This window comes from Felis catus, chromosome B1, assembly GCF_018350175.1.
Source record: "Felis catus isolate Fca126 chromosome B1, F.catus_Fca126_mat1.0, whole genome shotgun sequence".
In the NCBI taxonomy this organism is placed as follows: domain Eukaryota; kingdom Metazoa; phylum Chordata; class Mammalia; order Carnivora; family Felidae; genus Felis; species Felis catus.
In genome coordinates, this window is record NC_058371.1 from 42,753,709 (window position 1) to 42,774,350 (window position 20,642).

Here is a 20,642-nt window from a genome sequence, read left to right on the forward strand (position 1 = left end):
TGAAAACTGGTGTAGCCACTCTGTAGAACAGTACAGTGGTTCCTCAAAAAACTAAAAGTAGAACTACTCAATGATTTAGCAATTGCACTATCAGGTGTTTACCCAAAGGATATAAAAATACAGATTCGAAGGGGTACATGCACCCCAATGGCTATAGCAACATTATGAACAATAGCCAAGCTATGGAAAGAGCCCAAATGTCCATCAATTGATTAATGGATAAAAAAAGATGGTCTCTCTATATAATGGAGTACTACTCAACCATCAAAAAGAATGAAATCTTGTCATTTGCAACAAGTGGATGGAGCTAGAATGTATTATGCTGAGCAAAATATGTCAATCAGAGAAGGACAAATACCATATGATTTTATTCATATGTGGAATTTAAGAAACAAAACAGATGAGCTCATGGGGAGGAGAGGGAAGAGAAGAGAGAGAAATAAATAGTAGACTATTAACAATAGAGAGCAAACTGAGGGTTGATGGAGAGAGGTGGGTGGGAGATGGGCTAGATGGATGAGTATTAAAAAGAGCACTTGTGAACACTGGGTATTCATGTATGTAAGTGATAAATCACTGGATTCTAATCCAATGTTGCACTGTCTATTAACTAACTAAAATTTAAATTTAAAAAAATGTCATGTGATGGGGCGCCTGGGTGGCTCAGTCAGTTAAACTTCTGACTTCAGCTCAGGGCATGATCTCACAGTTCGTGAATTTGAGCCCGGCATCTGGCTCTGTGCTGACAGCTCAGAGCCTGGAGCCTTCTTCGAATTCTGTGTCTCCCTTTCTCTGTGTCCCTCCCTGGCTCATACTCTGTCTCTCTCTCTCAAAAATAAATAAACATTAGAAAAAATTTTTAAATGGTATGTGAGAGAGATAAACTCAGGCTGAGAGTACTCATTGGCACATTGATGGTACAGAATAAACAGGACTGTCAGAAACCTTTTTTCCTTGAAACTCTACATTAATAAATCTATCTATATATAAATCTTATTTTAATTATTTTGACATTTTTAATCTTCTGTAAAGTTTGCAAATACATTTTTAATCATAAATAATTTATTTGTTTACCCTTCTATATTGTTTTTCAGATACATTGCCATTACCAAGGATATATTGCAAATTTTCCAAATTCACTTGCAACACTCAGTATCTGTTCTGGACTCAGGTATAGCATCTTTGACATGGAAAACTAGTGGCTAGCAGACATAAATCTGGGAAGGTAAAGAGGATCCACATTCTGAAAGTTTCCTTTATGATGGCCTCACTTTTTAATACTAATATTAATAGTTGGACTTTATTTAGTGCTTGTTCAAGTGAAATCACACCAGGGAATTCTGACTGCAGGTATTATTTTAAGACACTGTGCAGAAGGGGATAGTTTCCGTAAAAGAAATTTTAGAAATAAATAATATTGTTGCAATGTTAATTGTCTCAAGTAGTTATAGGAAATGATATTAACTTGTCATTTAAATAGCTGCATATTGTATTTTTTCAGTTTAGGTGTATTCAGTATCAGGCATAAAACAATTAATTAAAAAGGTACCTCAGAGGTAAAAGTCAGGAATAAGTGATTTTCATCAGTGTTAGTGGCAGGAGAAAGGTATTATCAGAGGAAGACTGGCCCAGAGCAAAGAAAAAAAGACTCTCCCTAACTTCCTTTTGTTTTTGTTTGCCTGGTGTCTAGAACTTACTCATGTTATCTCAGAAAAATTGGCATCCATTTAATGTGGCTTTTCATAGATACCCCCTCTTTAGAGGTACACTCTCTATACCTGCTTTCCCTTATTTTAATCTCTGGAAGAAAATGACCTTTGTTCCTGGAATTCTCAACAAGTGTCTTGATTTTCAACAAATACTTGGCCTTATTTAATAAATCTTGAATGAATATGACTACTATACAGGTAATACAAAATACTTTTAAATATATGTTGTTATTTAATATATGAGCAAAGCTAAGGTAGATGTGGTATCTCAGTTACCGATAGTAGACTGAAAAAAATAGGAAAATAAAGTGTGTTTATAATGTGTTCATTAGTATATTTCAAGCTGCAATTTCTATTGATTTCTTTTCTATAGTTTCCGTGCCTTTGCTGCCATTGTCTATTTAGCAAGACATCCTAATACTTCCCTTTAGTTGTTTAGACATGGTTTCTTTTAGCGCTTTGAAATTACATAAATAACTAATATAAAGTATTGAAATTTAACTTAGATTTAAAGTACTTTTCACATTTTAGATTATAGCTTTGTAGGGTTTTTATGTCATTGATTTCTAAATATTCAGGGGATTCCTTCAGTTTGAAAACATCAGCTATGGAATTGAGCCATTGGAATCTTCAGCAAGATTTGAGCACATAATTTATCAAGTGAAAAATGATAATCAAGATATACCATGGCTGGCAGAAAATTACAGCAATATTTGGCAGAAAGACCAATCCTATAAAGATAATTTAAGCTCACAGGTAATGTTCTAATTCAGATGTTAGGACATACTATGAAACTATGTGTGTAGAATTTTGTTCATTGCGAAAAGGAGCTACATTTCTGTGGAGTAGAAATATCAAATTTGAATATTCTTTCTACATCTTATAATAAGACATCCTTATTCTATCTAAAATATATGACAATTACACAACATTGTATTTCAAGCTTATTATACTGTATTATGTAACATTTCTTATTTTCTATTTTTATTCAAGCAAAAATGCATATTATTGAGTAAAATTTAGAAATAAAGGAAGAATGAAGTCACTATATAAATAAAGTCAATAAAATAAAGTCAAGTTACCACTACCTTGGTAAAATTACTCTTTTATTTTTATATATAGTTTTACATACTACTTGAACATATCTTTCTAAAATAGATAATCATTTGTATATTATTAAGCTCTTAATTTACATATAGGCTGCATGTAGTGTTGTTTGACAGGTGTTTTTCTTTCATCATTTTGAATGTTTTTTATTTCATTGTCTTATGCCTCCATGATTGCTGATGAAAAATTAGGTGTTATTAATCTTTTTTTTCAATATATGAAATTTATTGTCAAATTGGTTTCCATACAACACCCAGTGCTGATCCCAAAAGGTGCCCTCCTCAATACCCATCACCCACCCTCCCTCCCTTCCACCCCCCATCAACCCTCAGTTTGTTCTCAGTTTTTAAGAGTCTCTTATGCATTGGCTCTCTCCCACTCTAACCTCTTTTTTTTTCCTTCCCCTCCTCCATGGGTTTCTGTTAAGTTTCTCAGGATCCATTTAAGAGTGAAAACATATGGTATCTGTCTTTCTCTGTATGGCTTATTTCACTTAGCATCACACTCTCCAGTTCCATCCACGTTGCTACAAAGGGCCATATTTCGTTCTTTCTCATTGCCACGTAGTACTCCATTGTGTATATAAACCACAATTTCTTTATCCATTCATCAGTTGATGGACATTTAGGCCCTTTCCATAATTGGGCTATTGTTGAGAGTGCTGCTATAAACATTGGGGTACAAGTGCCCCTATGCATCAGTACTCCTGTATCCCTTGGGTAAATTCCTAGCAGTGCTATTGCTGGGTCATAGGGTAGGTCTATTTTTAATTTTCTGAGGAACCTCCACACTGCTTTCCAGAGTGGCTGCACCAATTTGCATTCCCACCAACAGTGCAAGAGGGTTCCCGTTTCTCCACATCCTCTCCAGCATCTATAGTCTCCTGATTTCTTCATTTTGGCCACTCTGACTGGCGTGAGGTGATACCTGAGTGTGGTTTTGATTTGTATTTCCCTGATAAGGAGCGACGCTGAACATCTTTTCATGTGCCTGTTGGCCATCCGGATGTCTTCTTTAGAGAAGTGTCTATTCATGTTTTCTGCCCATTTCTTCACTGGGTTATTTGTTTTTCGGGTGTGGAGTTTGGTGAGCTCTTTATAGATTTTGGATACTAGCCCTTTGTCCAATATGTCATTTGCAAATATCTTTTCCCATCCCATTGGGTTTTAGCTTTGTTGGTTGTTTCCTTTGCTGTGCAGAAGCTTTTTATCTTCATAAGATCCCAGTAATTCATTTTTGCTTTTAATTCCTTTGCCTTTGGGGATGTGTCGAGTAAGAGATTGCTACAGCTGAGGTCAGAGAGGTCTTTTCCTGCTTTCTCCTCTAGGGTTTTGATGGTTTCCTGTCTCACATTCAGGTCCTTTATCCATTTTGAGTTTATTTTTGTGAATGGTGTGAGAAAGTGGTCTAGTTTCAGCCTTCTGCATGTTGCTGTCCAGTTCTCCCAGCACCATTTATTGAAGAGACTTTTTTCCATTGGATGTTCTTTCCTGCTTTGTCAAAGATTAGTTGGCCATACGTTTGTGGGTCTAGTTCTGGGGTTTCTATTCTATTCCATTGGTCTATGTGTCTGTTTTTGTGCCAATGCCATGCTGTCTTGATGATTACAGCTTTGTAGTAGAGGCTAAAGTCTGTGATTGTGATGCCTCCTGCTTTGGTCTTCTTCTTCAAAATTCCTTTGGCTATTCGGGACCTTTTGTGGTTCCATATGAATTTTAGAATTGCTTGTTCTAGTTTCGAGAAGAATGCTGGTGCAATTTTGATTGGGATTGCATTGAATGTGTAGATAGCTTTGGGTAGTATTGACATTTTGACAATATTTATTCTTCCAATCCATGAGCAGGGAATGTCTTTCCATTTCTTTATATCTTCTTCAATTTCCTTCATAAGCTTTCTATAGTTTTCAGCATACAGATCTTTTACATCTTTGGTTAGATTTATTCCTAGTTATTTTATGCTTCTTGGTGCAATTGTGAATGGGATCAGTTTCTTTCTTTGTCTTTCTGTTGCTTCATTGTTAGTGTATAAGAATGCAGCTGATTTCTGTATATTGATTTTGTATCCTGCAACTTTGCTGAATTCATGTATCAGTTCTAGCAGACTTTTGGTGGAGTCTATTGGATTTTCCATGTATAATATCATGTCATCTGCAAAAAGTGAAAGTTTGACTTCATCTTTGCCAATTTGGATGCCTTTGATTTCCTTTTGTTGTCTGATTGCTGATGCTAGAACTTCCAACACTATGTTAAACAACAGCGGTGAGAGTGGGCATCCCTGTCATGTTCCTGATCTCAGGGAAAAAGTTCTCAGTTTTTCCCCATTGAGGATGATGTTAGCTGTGGGCTTTTCATAAATGGCTTTTATGATCTTTAAGTATGTTCCTTCTATCCCGACTTTCTCAAAGGTTTTTATTAAGAAAGCATGCTGGATTTTGTCAAAGGCCTTTTCTGCATCGATTGACAGGATCATATGGTTCTTATCTTTTCTTTTGTTAATGTGATGTATCACACTGATTGATTTGCGAATGTTGAACCAGCCCTGCATCCCAGGAATGAATCCCACTTGATCATGGTGAATAATTCTTTTTATATGCTGTTGAATTTGGTTTGCTAGTATCTTATTGAGAATTTTTGCATCCATATTCATCAGGGATATTGGCCTGTAGTTCTCTTTTTTTACTGGGTCTCTGTCTGGTTTAGGAATCAAAGTAATACTGGGTTCATAGAATGAGTCTGGAAGTTTTCCTTCCCTTTCTATTTCTTGGAATAGCTTGAGAAGGATAGGTATTATCTCTGCTTTAAAGTTCTGGTAGAACTCCCCTGGGAAGCCATCTGGTCCTGGACTCTTATTTGTTGGGAGATTTTTGATAACCGATTCAATTTCTTCGCTGGTTATGGGTCTGTTCAAGCTTTCTATTTCCTCCCGATTGAGTTTTGGAAGAGTGTGGGTGTTTAGGAATTTGTCCATTTCTTCCAGGTTGTCCAATTTGTTGGCATATAATTTTTCATAGTATTCCCTGATAACTGCTTGTATCTCTGAGGGATTGGTTGTAATAATTCCATTTTCATTCATGATTTTATCTATTTGGGTCATCTCCCTTTTCTTTTTGAGAAGCCTGGCTAGAGGTTTGTCAATTTTGTTTATTTTTTCAAAAAACCAACTCTTGGTTTCGTTGATCTGCTCTACAGTTTTTTTAGATTCTATATTGTTTATTTCTGCTCTGATCTTTAATATTTCTCTTCTTCTGCTGGGTTTAGACTGCCTTTGCTGTTCTGCTTCTATTTCCTTTAGGTGTGCTGTTAGATTTTATATTTGGGATTTTTCTTGTTTCTTGAGATAGTCCTGGATTGCGATGTATTTTCCTCCCAGGGCTGCCTTCACTGCATCCCAAAGCGTTTGGATTGTTGTATTTTCATTTTCGTTTGTTTCCATATATTAATTTCTTCTCTAAGTGCCTCGTTGACCCACTCATTCTTTAGTAGGGTGTTCTTTAACCTCCATGCTTTTGGAGGTTTTCCAGACTTTTTCCTGTGGTTGATTTCAAGCTTCATAGCATTGTGGTCTGAAAGTATGCATGGTATAATTTCAATTCTTGTATACTTACGAAGGGCTGTTTTGTGACCCAGTATATGATCTATCTTGGAGAATGTTCCATGTGCACTCGAGAAGAAAGTATATTCTGTTGCTTTGGGATGCAGCGTTCTAAATATATCTGTCAAGTCCATCTGATCCAATGTCTCATTCAGGGCCCTTGTTTCTTTATTGACCGTGTGTCTAGATGATCTATCCATTTCTGTGAGTGGAGTGTTAAAGTCCCCTGCAATTACCACATTCTTATCAATAAGGTTGCTTATGTTTATGAGTAATTGTTTTATATATTTGGGGGCTCTGGTATTCGGCGCATAGACATTTATAATTGTTAGCTCTTCCTGGTGGATAGACCCTGTGATTATTATATAATGCCCTTCTTCATCTCTTGTTACAGCCTTTAATTTAAAGTCTAGTTTGTCTGATATAAGTATGGCTACTCCAGCTTTCTTTTGGCTTCTGGTAGCATGATAAATAGTTCTCCATCCCCTCACTCTCAATCTAAAGGTGTCCTCAGATCTAAATGAGTCTCTTGTAGACAGCAAATAGATGGGTCTTGTTTTTTTATGCATTGTGATACCCTATATCTTTTGGTTGGTGCATTTAATCCATTTACATTCAGTGTTATTATAGAAAGATACGGGTTTAGAGTCATTGTGATGTCTGTATGATTTATGCTTGTAGTGATGTCTCTGGTACTTTGTCTCACAGGATCCCCCTTAGGATCTCTTGGAGGGCTGGTTTAGTGGTGACAAATTCCTTCAGTTTTTGTTTGTTTGGGAAGACCTTTATCTCTTCTTCTATTCTAAGTGACAGACTTGCTGGACAAAGGATTCTCGGCTGCATATTTTTCCTGTTAAGCAAATTAAAGATCTCGTGGCAATCCTTTCTGGCCTGCCAAGTTTCATAAGAGAGATCAGTCACGAGTCTTATAGGTCTCCCTTTATATGTGAGGGCACGTTTACCCCTTGCTGCTTTCAGAGTTTTCTCTTTATCCTTGTATTTTGCCAGTTTCACTATGATATGTCATGCAGAAGATCGATTCAAGTTACGTCTGAAGGGAGTTCTCTGTGCCTCTTGGATTTCAATGCCTTTTTCCTTCCCCAGTTCAGGGAAGTTCTCAGCTATTATTTCTTCAAGTACCCCTTCAGCACCTTTCCCTCTCTATTCCTCCTCTTGGATACCTATCATGCGTATATTATTTCTTTTTAGTGTATCACTTAGTTCTCTAATTTTCCCCTCATACTCCTGGATTTTTTTATCTCTCTTTTTCTCAGCTTCCTCTTTTTCCATAACTTTATCTTCTAGTTCACCTATTCTCTCCTCTGCCTCTTCAATCCAAGCCGTCGTCCTTTCCATTTTATTTTGCGTTTCGTTTAAAGTGTTTTTCAGCTCCTCCTGACTGTTCCTTAGTCCCTTGATCTCTGTAGCAAGAGATTGTCTGCTGTCCTCTATACTGTTTTCAAGCCCAGCGATTAATTTTATAACTATTATCCTAATTCACTTTCTGTTATATTATTTAAATCCTTTTTGATCAGTTCATTAGCTGTTGTTATTTCCTGGAGATTTTTCTGAGGGGAATTCTTCCGTTTGGTCATTTTGGATAGTCCCTGGGGTGGTGCGGACCTGCAGGGCACTTCCCCTGTGCTGTGGTGTATAACTGGAGCTGGTTGGCGGGGCCGCAGTCAGACAGACCTGATGTCTGCCCCCAGCCCACCGCTGGGGCCACAGTCAGACTGGTGTGTGCCTTTTCTTCCCCTCTCCTAGGGGCGGGATTCTCTGTGGGGTGGCGTGGCCCTTCTGGGCTACTTGCACACTGCCAGGCTTGTAGTGCTGGGGATCTGGCGTATTAGCTGGGGTGCGTAGGCAAGGTGCACGGGGGGCAGGAGGGGCAGGCTTAGCTCGCTTCTCCTTAGGTGATCCACTTCAGGAGGGGCCCTGTGGCAGCCTGAGGGAGTCAGACCCGCTGCCGGAGGGGTGGCTTTGTAGAAGCACAGGGTTAGGTATTTGCCCGGAGCGAGCAAGTTCCCTGGCAGGAACTAGTCCCCTTTGGGATTTTGGCTGGGGGATGGGCGAGGGAGATGGTGCTGGCGAGCGCCTTTGTTCCCCAACAAACTGAGCTCTGCCGTCCTGGGTCTCAGCAACTCTCCCTCCCTTTGGCCTCCAGCCTTCCCGCTTTCCGAGCAGAGTTGTTAACTTATGACCTCCCAGATGCTAAGTCCCGCTTGCTGTTGGAACACACTCCGTCCGGCCCCTCCGCTTTTGCCGGCCAGACTTGGGGGCTCTGCTTGGCCGGAAGGCCGCCCCTCCGCCCCTGCTCCCTCCCGCCATTCCGTGGAGTGCGCACCGCCTTGCCGCCCTTCCTACCCTCTTCTGTGGGCCTCTTGTCTGCGCTTGGCTCCAGAGACTCCGTTCTGCTAATCCTCTGGTGGTTTTCTGGGTTAGTTAGGCAGGTGTAGGTGGAATCTAAGTGATCAGCAGGACGCGCGGTGAGCCCAGCGTCCTCCTACGCCGCCATCTTCCCCTGACTTGGTGTTATTAATCTTATTGAGGATTCCTTGTACACGATGGGCCCCTTCTCTGTTGTTTCTTTCAAGTTTCTCTCTTTATCTTTTGTTTATTGCACTTTTCTTATGATGAGTAGTTCTTTTTGAATTTATCTGAGTTGTTTTTGAGTTTATCTAAATTGGAGTTCACTAAGCTTCTTTTTTGTGTAAACTAATGTTTTTCCCCTAATTTGGAAATTTGGGGCCATTAGTTCTTTGGATATTCTTTTGCACTTTTATCTACGTCCTCACCTTCTGATACTCCCATTATGTATATGTTGGTCTGCTTGACAGTACATCATAGGTCTATTAGATTTTGTTTATTGTGGTCCATTCATGTTTCTTTCTCTTCCTCAGATTGTATAATCTCAATAGATCTGTCTTCAAGTTCCCCAATTCTTTCCTCTTTGCTCATATCTGATGTGAAGCCTCTCTAATGGATATTTTATTTCAATTATTGTATTTTTCAATACCAGATTTTCTATTTGTTTTTTAAAATAACTTTATGCCTTTATTGAAATTCCATATTTAGTTAGACATTATTAAAGTATTCTCCTTCAGTATTTATACATAACTTAATACCTAAAGTGTTTCTCTAATAAGTCCAACATCTAATCTTCCTCAAAGACAGTTTTTATTGTTGACCTTTTGACTGTATATGGGTCATAGTCTAGGTCTTTTTCACGTCTCAATTTTTTGAAAACTGAAACTAGTCATTCCAAGTAATATAATGTGATAACTCTGGAAATCACATTCCCCTCCATCAAATATTGTTGCTGATATTCACTGTAGTTGTTTGCTTTGTGAACTTTTTAACTGGTTTTCTAAAGTCTGTATTATGTGTTGTGAGTAGCCCCTGAAGTTTCTATTCTGTTATCTTATTGGTGGGTTAATGATCACACAGAGTTCTTTAAATGCTTGAAAACAATAAGTCTCCCAGTTTTTGCTGAGAGTCTCTCTGTGCATGTTGGAACATGCCTTTGTCACTTGGCCAGGCAGTTACAACTGTGCCTTTCATTTCACTTTATCCTTGCACAGAGTCTCAAGATCTCCCAGAAGTGAGAGTTTAGGGTCTTTTCTGGTCTTTCCTAAGTATGTATACAGCCTTGGGCATGTATACACATGTGTGTAGTCTGCTAAATTCCCAGAAATTTGTCATAGCTTTTTAAAGCTGCATGTGGGTATCTTATTCTCCAGCTTTTCCTTTATTGGTCTACTGTTTGTCCCATGGTCATTCACTGTCTCAGACAACTATAAATTAAAAAAAAAAAATGCCTGTAATTGTTTAAAACAAACCCCTTTGAAAAAAGAGCTTTTCAGACTATGTAAAATGTAATTTAGGTCAATACAGACAAACTTGAAATAGGTCTTCTAGGAACAAAATAGGTCAGGTGGTGACATTTCTTTGGAAATGAGATTTTGAAGATGTTCCAGCCATATTCTGCATTTTCTGGAGGTTGCCACTCTGCTGGGATTTACTGCAAATGTTGCTATTACATTTCAATTAATGGGAGAAAAGACTAGGGCAAATTCAAATCCTCCATATATCACTGTTTTTACCCAGATCAGTTATTTTTATTGAACAGACACTCCCCGGAAGGCTGCAGGCAATTTGTTAATTTCTAGAGATCTGAAAAAGCTGACTGTAACAATTTTTGCCAGTTCTCTTATTGGTTTTATGTAGGGGATAATTTCTGGAGTATCTCACCCTGATTTTAATTGATGTCTTTTCATTTCTTGAATTTTATATACCATGTGTTTATTATCTTTTAATGTAACATATTTTTAAATTTCCCTTGTTATTCCTCCAGTGAACCATGGGAAATTTAGAAGTGTGCATAATTGGACATTTCTAGATATCTTTCTTTGTACTTATTTCTAATTGACTTTCATCATGTTCAGATAGTGCATTTGACTTTAGTATATATGTTTCTCTATATATTCTGCAGTTGTTTTCTATAGTGTTTTACAGTGTTAATTATGTCAAATTGTTTGTATTCTTCAAAACTTCTGTTTTCCACATTTTTTTTCCTGTAGGGGTTTTGTACTTCATGTCTGCTGTCCCAGCATCCTTCTTTGGGGCATTTTTGAGCTTTGTTCTGTATTTTTCATTTATAAGTGACTTGTCATTTTTTTTTTAGAAAGAAAGAGAGAGAGCATGTGTTCATGTGCACAAGTGGGGGAGGGACATAGGGTGAGGGAGAGAATCTTAAGCAGATTTTATGTCCAGCATGGAGCCCTACGTGGGGCTTGATCTCATGATCATGAGATCATGACCTGAGCTGAAATCAAGAGTTGGATGCTTAACTGATTGACCCACCCAGGCACCACTGATATGTCATTAATTAGACTAAATATTCTTTAAAGTAATAGAAGATGTGTCTGCCAAACTTTCACTAGACAATCATTGATTTTGTCTAGAAGTTAGTGAGAAAATTATAAAAATGTTTTTCCCCCCCTCTGAGAAGCAAACGGGCAACCTGTTTCTCTTTTTTAGATCATTTCTATTTGCAAAGTTACAAATACTGACTTATCAAGAACACAACTCAAAGGAACTCAATGATAAAATAAAATGTGCATAAACACATGTAGATAGGGACAACCAACTACTTTCCATATTAGGTGGTTGTTGTAGAAATATTTGGTGTTGAAATTACATGTCTCACATTGCATTCTTTAAGATTTTCCATTAGTGCCTTTAACATATTAGCTAGAGTTGCTTTAAATCTTCCTTCTGATAGTTCCAACATCTGTGTCTGTGTCTGTGTAAGTCTGATCCTCATGGTAGCTATAGTTTCTATATTGCATTTTCTTCTTGCCTGTCTGTATCCCTTCTCTATCTTTTGTGAAATGTAAACATGTTACATAAGTCAGTAGGCAGTAGATATTGAATTAAATATTAATTTTAGCCTTGGAAATGAGCATATCTTTCTGCTAGGTCTTTAGCTCAAAAGTTTGTGTTAATATAGTCAGAATATACATCTGTTAGTGTGTGTTTTTGCTATTGCTACCTTTAGTATACCTACCAGAGGTTTCACATTTCTTTTAGTGATATATTTTGTTTAAGGTGAATGGTAATTTGTTAGAGTAATGCTTGTTCTGTTTAGCTTTGCATTTCTACACTGGACTTTGTTTTGCGTCTTTAGATAAAATGTCTCTTCCTGATCTTCTTGCTCTTTCTCCTGTACTTTTTTGACACATTTTAGAACAGGTCATGGATTTGGCATGGAGCAGAGAAAAGGGGAATTCTCTGATGTTTGGATTAAGGCTAAATATAAGGAAGGCACTATGAACCTGGATTTGGGGGAAAGATCAGTGATTATCACAGGTTAGGAATAAATGGGAAGTTGGAAGTGGGTGTAACTTTAAAGAGATATGAAAGGAAGATTTTTGCAATGATGGAATGTATCTGTGTCTTGATTGCAATGGTGTTTACATAAGTGCACACATTACAGAATAACATAGAAATATACACATATACATCATACAGAGTCAGCTTCCTGGCTTTGATAATGTACTACAGCTTTTTGTAAGATATAACCATTGGAGTAACTGGATTAATGGTACATGAGATTATTGATCTGCTTTGCAATAAGTAGTTTTTAAAAAAATTAATAAAATTAAATAATCTCTTAGTGAGTTAATGAGTTTTGAAGCTCATTTTATTGAAGGTGACTTATCTGACATTACAGTGAATATTATTTAATTTCATTTATAAATTTAAATATTAAAGAGTGAGAAGAAGAATATAAATTTGAAAGGGAAAAATGTCAAGGTAACAACAGTGTCATAATTTTGGCTCAGGTCATGATCTCATGGTTCATGAGTTCAAACCCCAGATTGGGCTCCATGGTAACAGCATGGAGCCTGTTTGGGATTCCCTCTTTGGTCCTCTCTTGCACACACACACACACACACACACCACTCTCTCTTTCTCTCAAAATAAATAAACTTTAAAAAATTATGGTATTTAGTAAAAAGTCAGTTGAAGGTGTTATCAGTTTCAAGTGTATAAACCATAAAATGTAACCTTGAACAAAATCATAAGCAATGTAATGAAAATATTAAGAGTATACTGAAAAAAATTCTAAAAATATCAGACACATTATAGGGAGATATGGCTAAGAAATTAAAGTCCATGAGTATTTTTCAAGAAAAATTATTTATGCTATTTTTAATCAAAGAAAACCTAGAAATGTTTTGGCTTCATGTAGTCAGATGTATATAAGAAGAAATCTAGTTTTAGAAATAACTTTTGAGTAGAAATATTTTAGGTCTACCAAAGTAATGAAATAGAACTAAAAATCAATTTCAGTAATTATATAATTTAGTTTTAGTGAACTCTTATCCCACTCCATATTATTCCAGTTAGAACAATAAATTATATGATCACCATTGTTATAAGACTAGTGCTGAAAATTTGCAGAGAAATTATAAAAGAGGGTTAGGATACCAAACTCATGTATTTCAGCATTATATGAGAGAAAATAAGAAATAAGAGCACTTTCATTTCTACAAAATTGCATATATGCATGTAATCAGACAGACAGATAGGTAATGACAAAAATAGGTAATATGATACAGGCATACTTTACTTCCCTATGGGAATTTAAACAAACTAATTTAAATCTAGGCTCTACCCATTAAGTCCAGTTAGTTTGCTCATTTATTCATTTAACCTATGCTATTTTATGACAGACCCAAGGTATGTTGTACCTTGTTACTCTTGTATTTAGTGATCAAGTAAATACTCTTGTATTTGGTGATCAAGTAAATACTCTTGTATTTAGTGTATTTAATTGGATCAAGGAAGAAATTTTGTGAGTTTTTTTTGAAATTTCTATATGTAAAATGGAATTTCAATGTGTTAGAAATACAGCTTGTATAAAAATTAGATTTAAAGTGCTAAGTGATAATATAATAAATTGATGAGTTTTATCTGACTGACCTGGCACAATCAAGAATTATTCCATCATACCAAATGGGGCATACAGCTTATGCTCTGAGACTGCAGAATTATTTCTGATATTACGCATTTTGTTCTTTCCTGTGTACACATATAGTTAATAGTACAAGGAATACTATTTACCCAAATTTATGTGTTGTTAATGAATTCTCAAATATTCCCTATACTGAATGAATGAAAGATTTCTAGTGCACCACAGTTGGTGCTGCCATAGTCTTTAGGAGGACAGTTCGTGAAAAATTTTCAAGTGTGAACTGGTAATGTAGATTTGTCACGAGATGAAGACAACAGAATATATATCTTTATATTCACTTTCTTTCTTATTCAGTATTAATAGATATAACTTAAATTCTTACATTACTCCAGCAAGCTCACTGGAACTCTCTTAAACCTAGAATACATTTTCAAATGAAATTTTCTGATTTGTAATTAATTTTTATATTTAAGTCCTCATGAAGGTTTTATATGTTGTTATTTTTCCTTATTTACATGTCAGCATTTTCACTTTAATAAATTCAGTACATGTTAACATTTGATAAATCCTTTTTTCTTCAGAAAACAGCTCTTCCAAAACTATTACCCCAATACCTAGAAATTCACATTATAGTGGAAAAAGATTTGGTAAGTCAAACTTTTCCCTCCCCTCCCTCATTCCCTCTTTCTCTCTTTTTCTCTTTCTTTCTTTGAACTTAATGAAAATATTTTATCTTAATTTTGAAGACATATGTAATTTTTAAATTATTGAAAAGTAAAGATATTTTATTTTAGGTGTTACTCAGTTATGATGAAAAATCCAAACTAGCCTAGAGTGCCCGCCAGTATCTACCCTTTCCCTATCCTAAGTTTAGCCCAGTCTCTCCTTGACCTCACTTTCTAACAGCCTTAATTTTTCCTTACCTGCTCTAACATCTCTCGTTACATTTTTTGAGCATATCAAATATTTAACATCTTACCAATTCACTTATTTTTTCTAACTTTATTGAGGAATAATTAATAGAATTGTATATATTTAAAGTGCAAAATGTGATAATTTGATATACATTGTGGATTCATTACCAAGATTAAGATAATCAACATATCCATTACTTCACATAGTTAACTCGTTTTTCTTTTCTTTGCGTGTGTGTGTGTGTGTGTGTGCCCAAGTGTGTGTGGTAATAACACTTAAGATATACTCGCAGCAACTTTCAAGTATACAATACCATATTATGAACTCTAGTCACCATGCCTGTGCATTAGATCTTCAGAATTTATCCTTTTTTATGACTGAAAGTGTGTTAGTCTTTGACCTATATCTCTCCATTTTCTCCTTCCACCAGCCACAGCAAACACCATTCTATTCTCTTTTCTTTTTTTAATTTTTTTTATTTTTACATATAATTGATACAATACAGTTTTTGTCTTTTGCTGGCTTATTTCATTTAGTGTAATGCACTCCATGTTCATCAAGTTGTTGCAAATAGGATATTTCCTTCATTTTTTATGACTAATATTCCATTGCATGTGTGTATATACATATACATATACATATACATGCCACACTTTTTTATTCATTAATCTGTTGATGGGCACATAGGTAGCTTCCATATCTAGTCTGTTATGAATAGTGCTACATTAAACATGGGAGTACAGATATCTCTTTGATCTTGTTTCTTTAGTATATTTACCCTGAAATGGAATTGCTAGATATGTGGTAGTTTTATTTTTAACTGTTGAAGGAACCATCATACTGTTTTCCATAATGGCTGTACCAATTTGCATTCTCACCAACAGTGTAAATAAAAGGGTTTACTTTTCTTCACATCTTTTCCAACATTTGAAATCTCTTGTCTTTTAGATAGTAGACATTCTAACAAGTGTATGGTGATATCTCACTGCAGTTTTGATTTGCATTTATTTGCCTGATGACCAGTGATGTTGATCACCTTTTCATGCACCTGTTGATCATGAGTATGTCTTCTTTAGAAAAATATCCATTTGGTAGGCAAGATTTCTTTTGAATATCTACCAAAGAGTGAAATTTTTCTGTTGTAGCATTAATATATGTTATCTTTAAGAGATGTTGATTGAATATAGCAATTTGTTTTCCTGTCAACAAAGTATGAAAGATCCAAGGTACCCCCCCAAATAAAGATTCAAGGGTTCCATATCTCCACAAACAATTGGTATTGGTAGTCTTTAAATTTTAGCCATTCTGGTGTATGTAAAATGAGATCATATTGTGGTTTTTATTAGCATTTACCTGATGACTAATGAGTTTGAATACATTTGATATTGTTGTAGACTATTTGGATATTCTCTCCTTTTTTAAATTTTTTAATGTTTATTTATTTTTGAGAGAGAGAGAAAGAGAGGGACAGAGCATGAGTGGGAGAGAAGCAGAGAGAGAGGGAAACACAATCTGAAGTAGGTTCCTGGCTCTGAGCTGTCATCACGGAGCCCAATGCAGGGCTCGAACTCGTGAACAGTGAGATCATGACCTGAGCCCAAGTCGGACGCTCAACTGACTGAGCCACCCAGGTGCCCCTGGATATTCTCTTTAAGAGACAATATACAAGTGTTTCCCATTTTAATATTTTTATTAATGCTTTGTGGAGTTTTATATATTTTGAATATGAATCTTTTGTCAGATGGCTATATTGGGGATATCTTTTCCCAGTTTGAGGCTTGTTTTTTCTCTCTCTTAGTGGTGTCTTTTGATGGACATATTTCTTAATGATAATGATTTTTATCATTATTTTATTTTTTCCATTTAAGAAATATTTTCTTACTCCGAGGACACAAATATTTTTACTTTTGTTTTGGAATTTATTTTTCTTTATCTTTTCACATAGAGTTTTATGGTTTTCTCTAATTGATAAAAATGTGTGGTGTGAGGTAAGAGTTAAGGTTTATTTTTTTCATATCCATCAGACAGACATAACCAGCAACGAAATTGAATCAGTGATCAAAAATCTCCTAACATATAAAAATCCAGAGTCAAATGGTTTCCCAGGGGCATTCTACCAAACATTTAAAGAAGAGTTAATATCTATTCTTCTTAAACTGTTTTAAAAAAAGTAGAAATGGGAGGAAAACTTCCAAATTCATCCTATGAGGCCAGCATTACCTTGATCCCAAAACCAACAAAGACTATACTAAAAAGAAGAATTATACACCAATATCCCTAATGAACATGGTGAAAAAATTCTCAACATACTAGAAAATGGAAACCAACATTACATTAAAAGAATCATTAACTACAGTCAAGTGGGATTTATTTCTGGGGTGCAAGGGTGGTTCAGTATTCCAAAATCAATCAACATGATGTACCACATTAATAAAAGAAAGGGTAAGAACCATATGATTTTGTCAATAGATGAAAAAAAAGTCATTTGACAAGGTATAGCATTCATTTTTGACAAAAACCCTCAACAAAGTAATGATAGATGGAACATACCTCAATATTAGAAAGACCATATACAAAACACCCACAGCTAGTATAATCCTCAATGTGGAAAAGCTGAGACCCTTTCCCTTAGGAAAAAGTCAAGGATGTCCACTCTCATTACTATGTTAAATAGTAATGAATATCTTAGCTTCAGAAATCAGAAAACAGAAAGAAATAAAAAGCATACAAATCAGCAAGGAAGAAGTCAAACTTTCACTATTTTCAGATGATGTGACACTCTATGTAGAAAACCCACAAGACTCCACCAAAAAATTGCTAGAACTGATACACTATTTCAGTAAAGTCACAGGATACAAAATCAATGTACAAAAATCTGTTGCATCCACACCAATAATGAAGCAGCAGAAAGAGAAATCAAGGAATTGATCCCATTTACAACTGCACCAAAAGCAATAAAATACCTAGGAATAAATCTAACCAAAGATGTAAATGATTTGTACTCTGAAAACTATCGGACACTTATGACAAAAATGGGAAGAGGACACAAAGAAATGGAAAAAAAATTCCATGCTCATGGATTGGAAGAACAAATATTGTTAAAATGTTAATACTACTTAAAGCAATCTGCACATTTAATGCAATTCCTATCAAAATACCACAAGTGTTTTTCACAGAGCTAGAACAAATAATCCTAAAATTTGTATGGAACCACAAAAGACCATGAAGAGCCAAAGTAATCTTGAAAAAGAAAAAGCAAAGCTGGAGGCATCATAATTCTGGACTTTGAGCTATATTACAAAACTGTAGTGATGCAGACAATATGGTACTGGCACAAAAACAGGCAGTTAGGTCAATGGAATGTAATAGAAGCCCCAGAAATGGATCCATAACTGTATGGTCAACTTACACTTGAAAAAGCAGGAAAGACTATCCCGTGGACAAAAGAGTCTCTTCAACAAATGGTGTTGGAAAAACTGGACAGCAACATGCAAAAGAATGAAACAGGACTGCTTTCTTACACCATACACAGAAATAAATTCAAAATGGATGACAAACCTAAATGTGAGACAGGAAACTATCCAAATCTTAGAGGAGCATACAGAGAGCAACCCCTTTGACATTGGCCATAGCAACTTCTTACTAGATATGTCTCTAGAGGCAAGAGAAACAAAGAACATGAACTACTGGGACTTCAGCAAGATAAAAAGCTTCTGCACAGTGGAAGAAACAATCAACAAAAGTCAATCTATGGGATTGTAGAAGATACTTGCAAATAACATATCTGATAAAGGGTTAGTATCCAAAATATATAAATAACTTATCAAACTGAACACCCCAAAGTCAAATAATCCAGTGAAGAAATGAGCAGAAGACATGAATAGAAACTTTTCCAAAGAAGACATCCAGATGGCTAACAGACACATGAAAAGATGCTCAATATCACTCATCATCAGGGAAATACAAAGCAAAACCACAATGAGATACCACCTCATGGAATAGCTAAATATATTCCGTGATTACTTACGTTTATTCCCTAACATTATTTTCTTATCTTCTGTCTGTTATTTCCTCCCTTTCAGTTTCTTTGCTTTGGATAAGATAATTGGTTTTATGCATTTTTTTTATTTTCTAATGTATTTATGCTTAACAGTTTATCTCTAGTCAAAGAGTTACTATCTAATACAAGGGTTTATGTTTGTTACTAGCAACACAAATTTGGATAGTCTGACTTCTTTGAACATTTCAGTTTTTCTAAATTATGTCTAAGTCATTTGTGTGTGTGCGACCCCTGGGAATTTAAATTGTATTGGTTCAATTCAAAATATTTGGGGATTTTCAAGTTCTATTTTAGTTGCTCATATCAGTTTTATTCCATAGTGGTAAAAGAGCATGATCTGAATGATGTGAAACCTTGGAAATGTGTTGTGACTTCTTTTATGGCCCAGTATATGGTCGGTTTTATAAATGGTTCACATGCATTTTAAAAAGATTTATTACATTCTACCTTTTTTTTTTAACTTTTATTTATTATTGAGAGACAGAGAGAGTCAGAGCATGAGCATGGGAGGGGCAGAGAGAGAGGGAGACACAGAATCTGAAGCAGGCTCCAGGCTCTGAGCTGTCAGCACAGAGCTAGACGCGGGGCTCTAACCCACAAACTGTGAGGTCATGACCTGAGCTGAAGTCAGACGCTTAACCGACTGAGCCACCCAGGCGCCCCTATTCTGCCCTTTTTGAATGGAGTTATGTCTGTATATTAATGAGTCAAACATTTTAACTGTATTGCTCAGACCTTCTAAGTTTACTAAGTTTTTGCCCTCTTTTCCTATCAGTTACTGAGAAAGTTGGGTTAATATCTTGAACTATTATTGCGGGTTTTTTAAATTCTTGTTTTAATTGTGTCCATTTTGTTTTCCATATTTTGATGATGTGTATTATTTCTTACTAGTTAAGCACTGATATGCCTTCCTTATATATTGAGAATTTTTACCTTGTGAAATAAACCTTTGGGGCTAGCTCTATCTTCCAAAGTGTCATGACATTTAGTATATGAAATTATACCTCTACTCTGATGATCTTGAGTATTCTCATATTGTCATAAATAAGGATTTTTTTATTTGTGTGTTGTATAGGAATACATTTCATATGTATAATACTTCTCTAATGCTATGTTTTTTTCTATTATAAGGAAATTTTATTTACTAGAATATGTTTAACTTCTAATTCATGAAATGGAAATATAGAATTAATTTTACATTATTTCTATATTAACACTTATAACAAGCACATCCATTTCAATAACTACCAAAATTTTGAGTAAACAAGTTATGCAGAGTTCTAAGATTTGGTAGGAGTCCATTTTTTCAATTTGTACAATTAACAACTTTTGCAGAGGTACTAAGCATTTTCCAAAACATGACTGCAAAGAACACATTAATTAAGTTCTCAAATAAATACAAGTTTATATCCTCTCAAGAATTTACCATTTCACAGGACAGTTTGTTTCTTTTCTCCTTTCCTTTACATAATTTCATTGTATTCATTATCAAAGTTTTTGAATCCTTTATTCCACATAATGTTTAATTTTTATAATTGTCATTTTTGTTTTTTTGTTCTATAGATATATTTGAGCCCTTTTATTTTGTTTATTGATTTGATATTTTTAACCAACCATGTGATGGGAGATTTTGTGTTTCCCTCTGTGTCTAGCTAAAGAAATCCCATTAAACTAAGGAGGAATCTCTGAAGTTATTTTGAGACCTCTTGATGATTTCAATTGTTTCTGCTTGAGAGTTTCTTTAAAATATTAACAAGTGAGAATCTATTTTAAAAGC

General features: G+C 35.4%; 1 protein-coding gene across 4 annotated transcripts in view; it reads left to right on the plus strand.

The window, feature by feature from the left end:
- The window catches only part of LOC101097234 (disintegrin and metalloproteinase domain-containing protein 18-like), a 139,348-nt gene that overhangs the window by 21,000 nt on the left and 97,706 nt on the right, over nt 1-20,642 (plus strand). For 3 of the 4 annotated variants that reach the window (XM_006930702.4, XM_045055527.1, XM_045055528.1), the window contains exons 5-7: nt 1,095-1,171; nt 2,288-2,465; nt 14,472-14,537. In XM_006930702.4, the coding sequence (XP_006930764.2) occupies nt 1,095-1,171; nt 2,288-2,465; nt 14,472-14,537 (321 nt within the window). The remainder of the gene's footprint in view (nt 1-1,094; nt 1,172-2,287; nt 2,466-14,471; nt 14,538-20,642) is intronic. The other variant, XM_023252577.2, reaches the window with a different exon arrangement.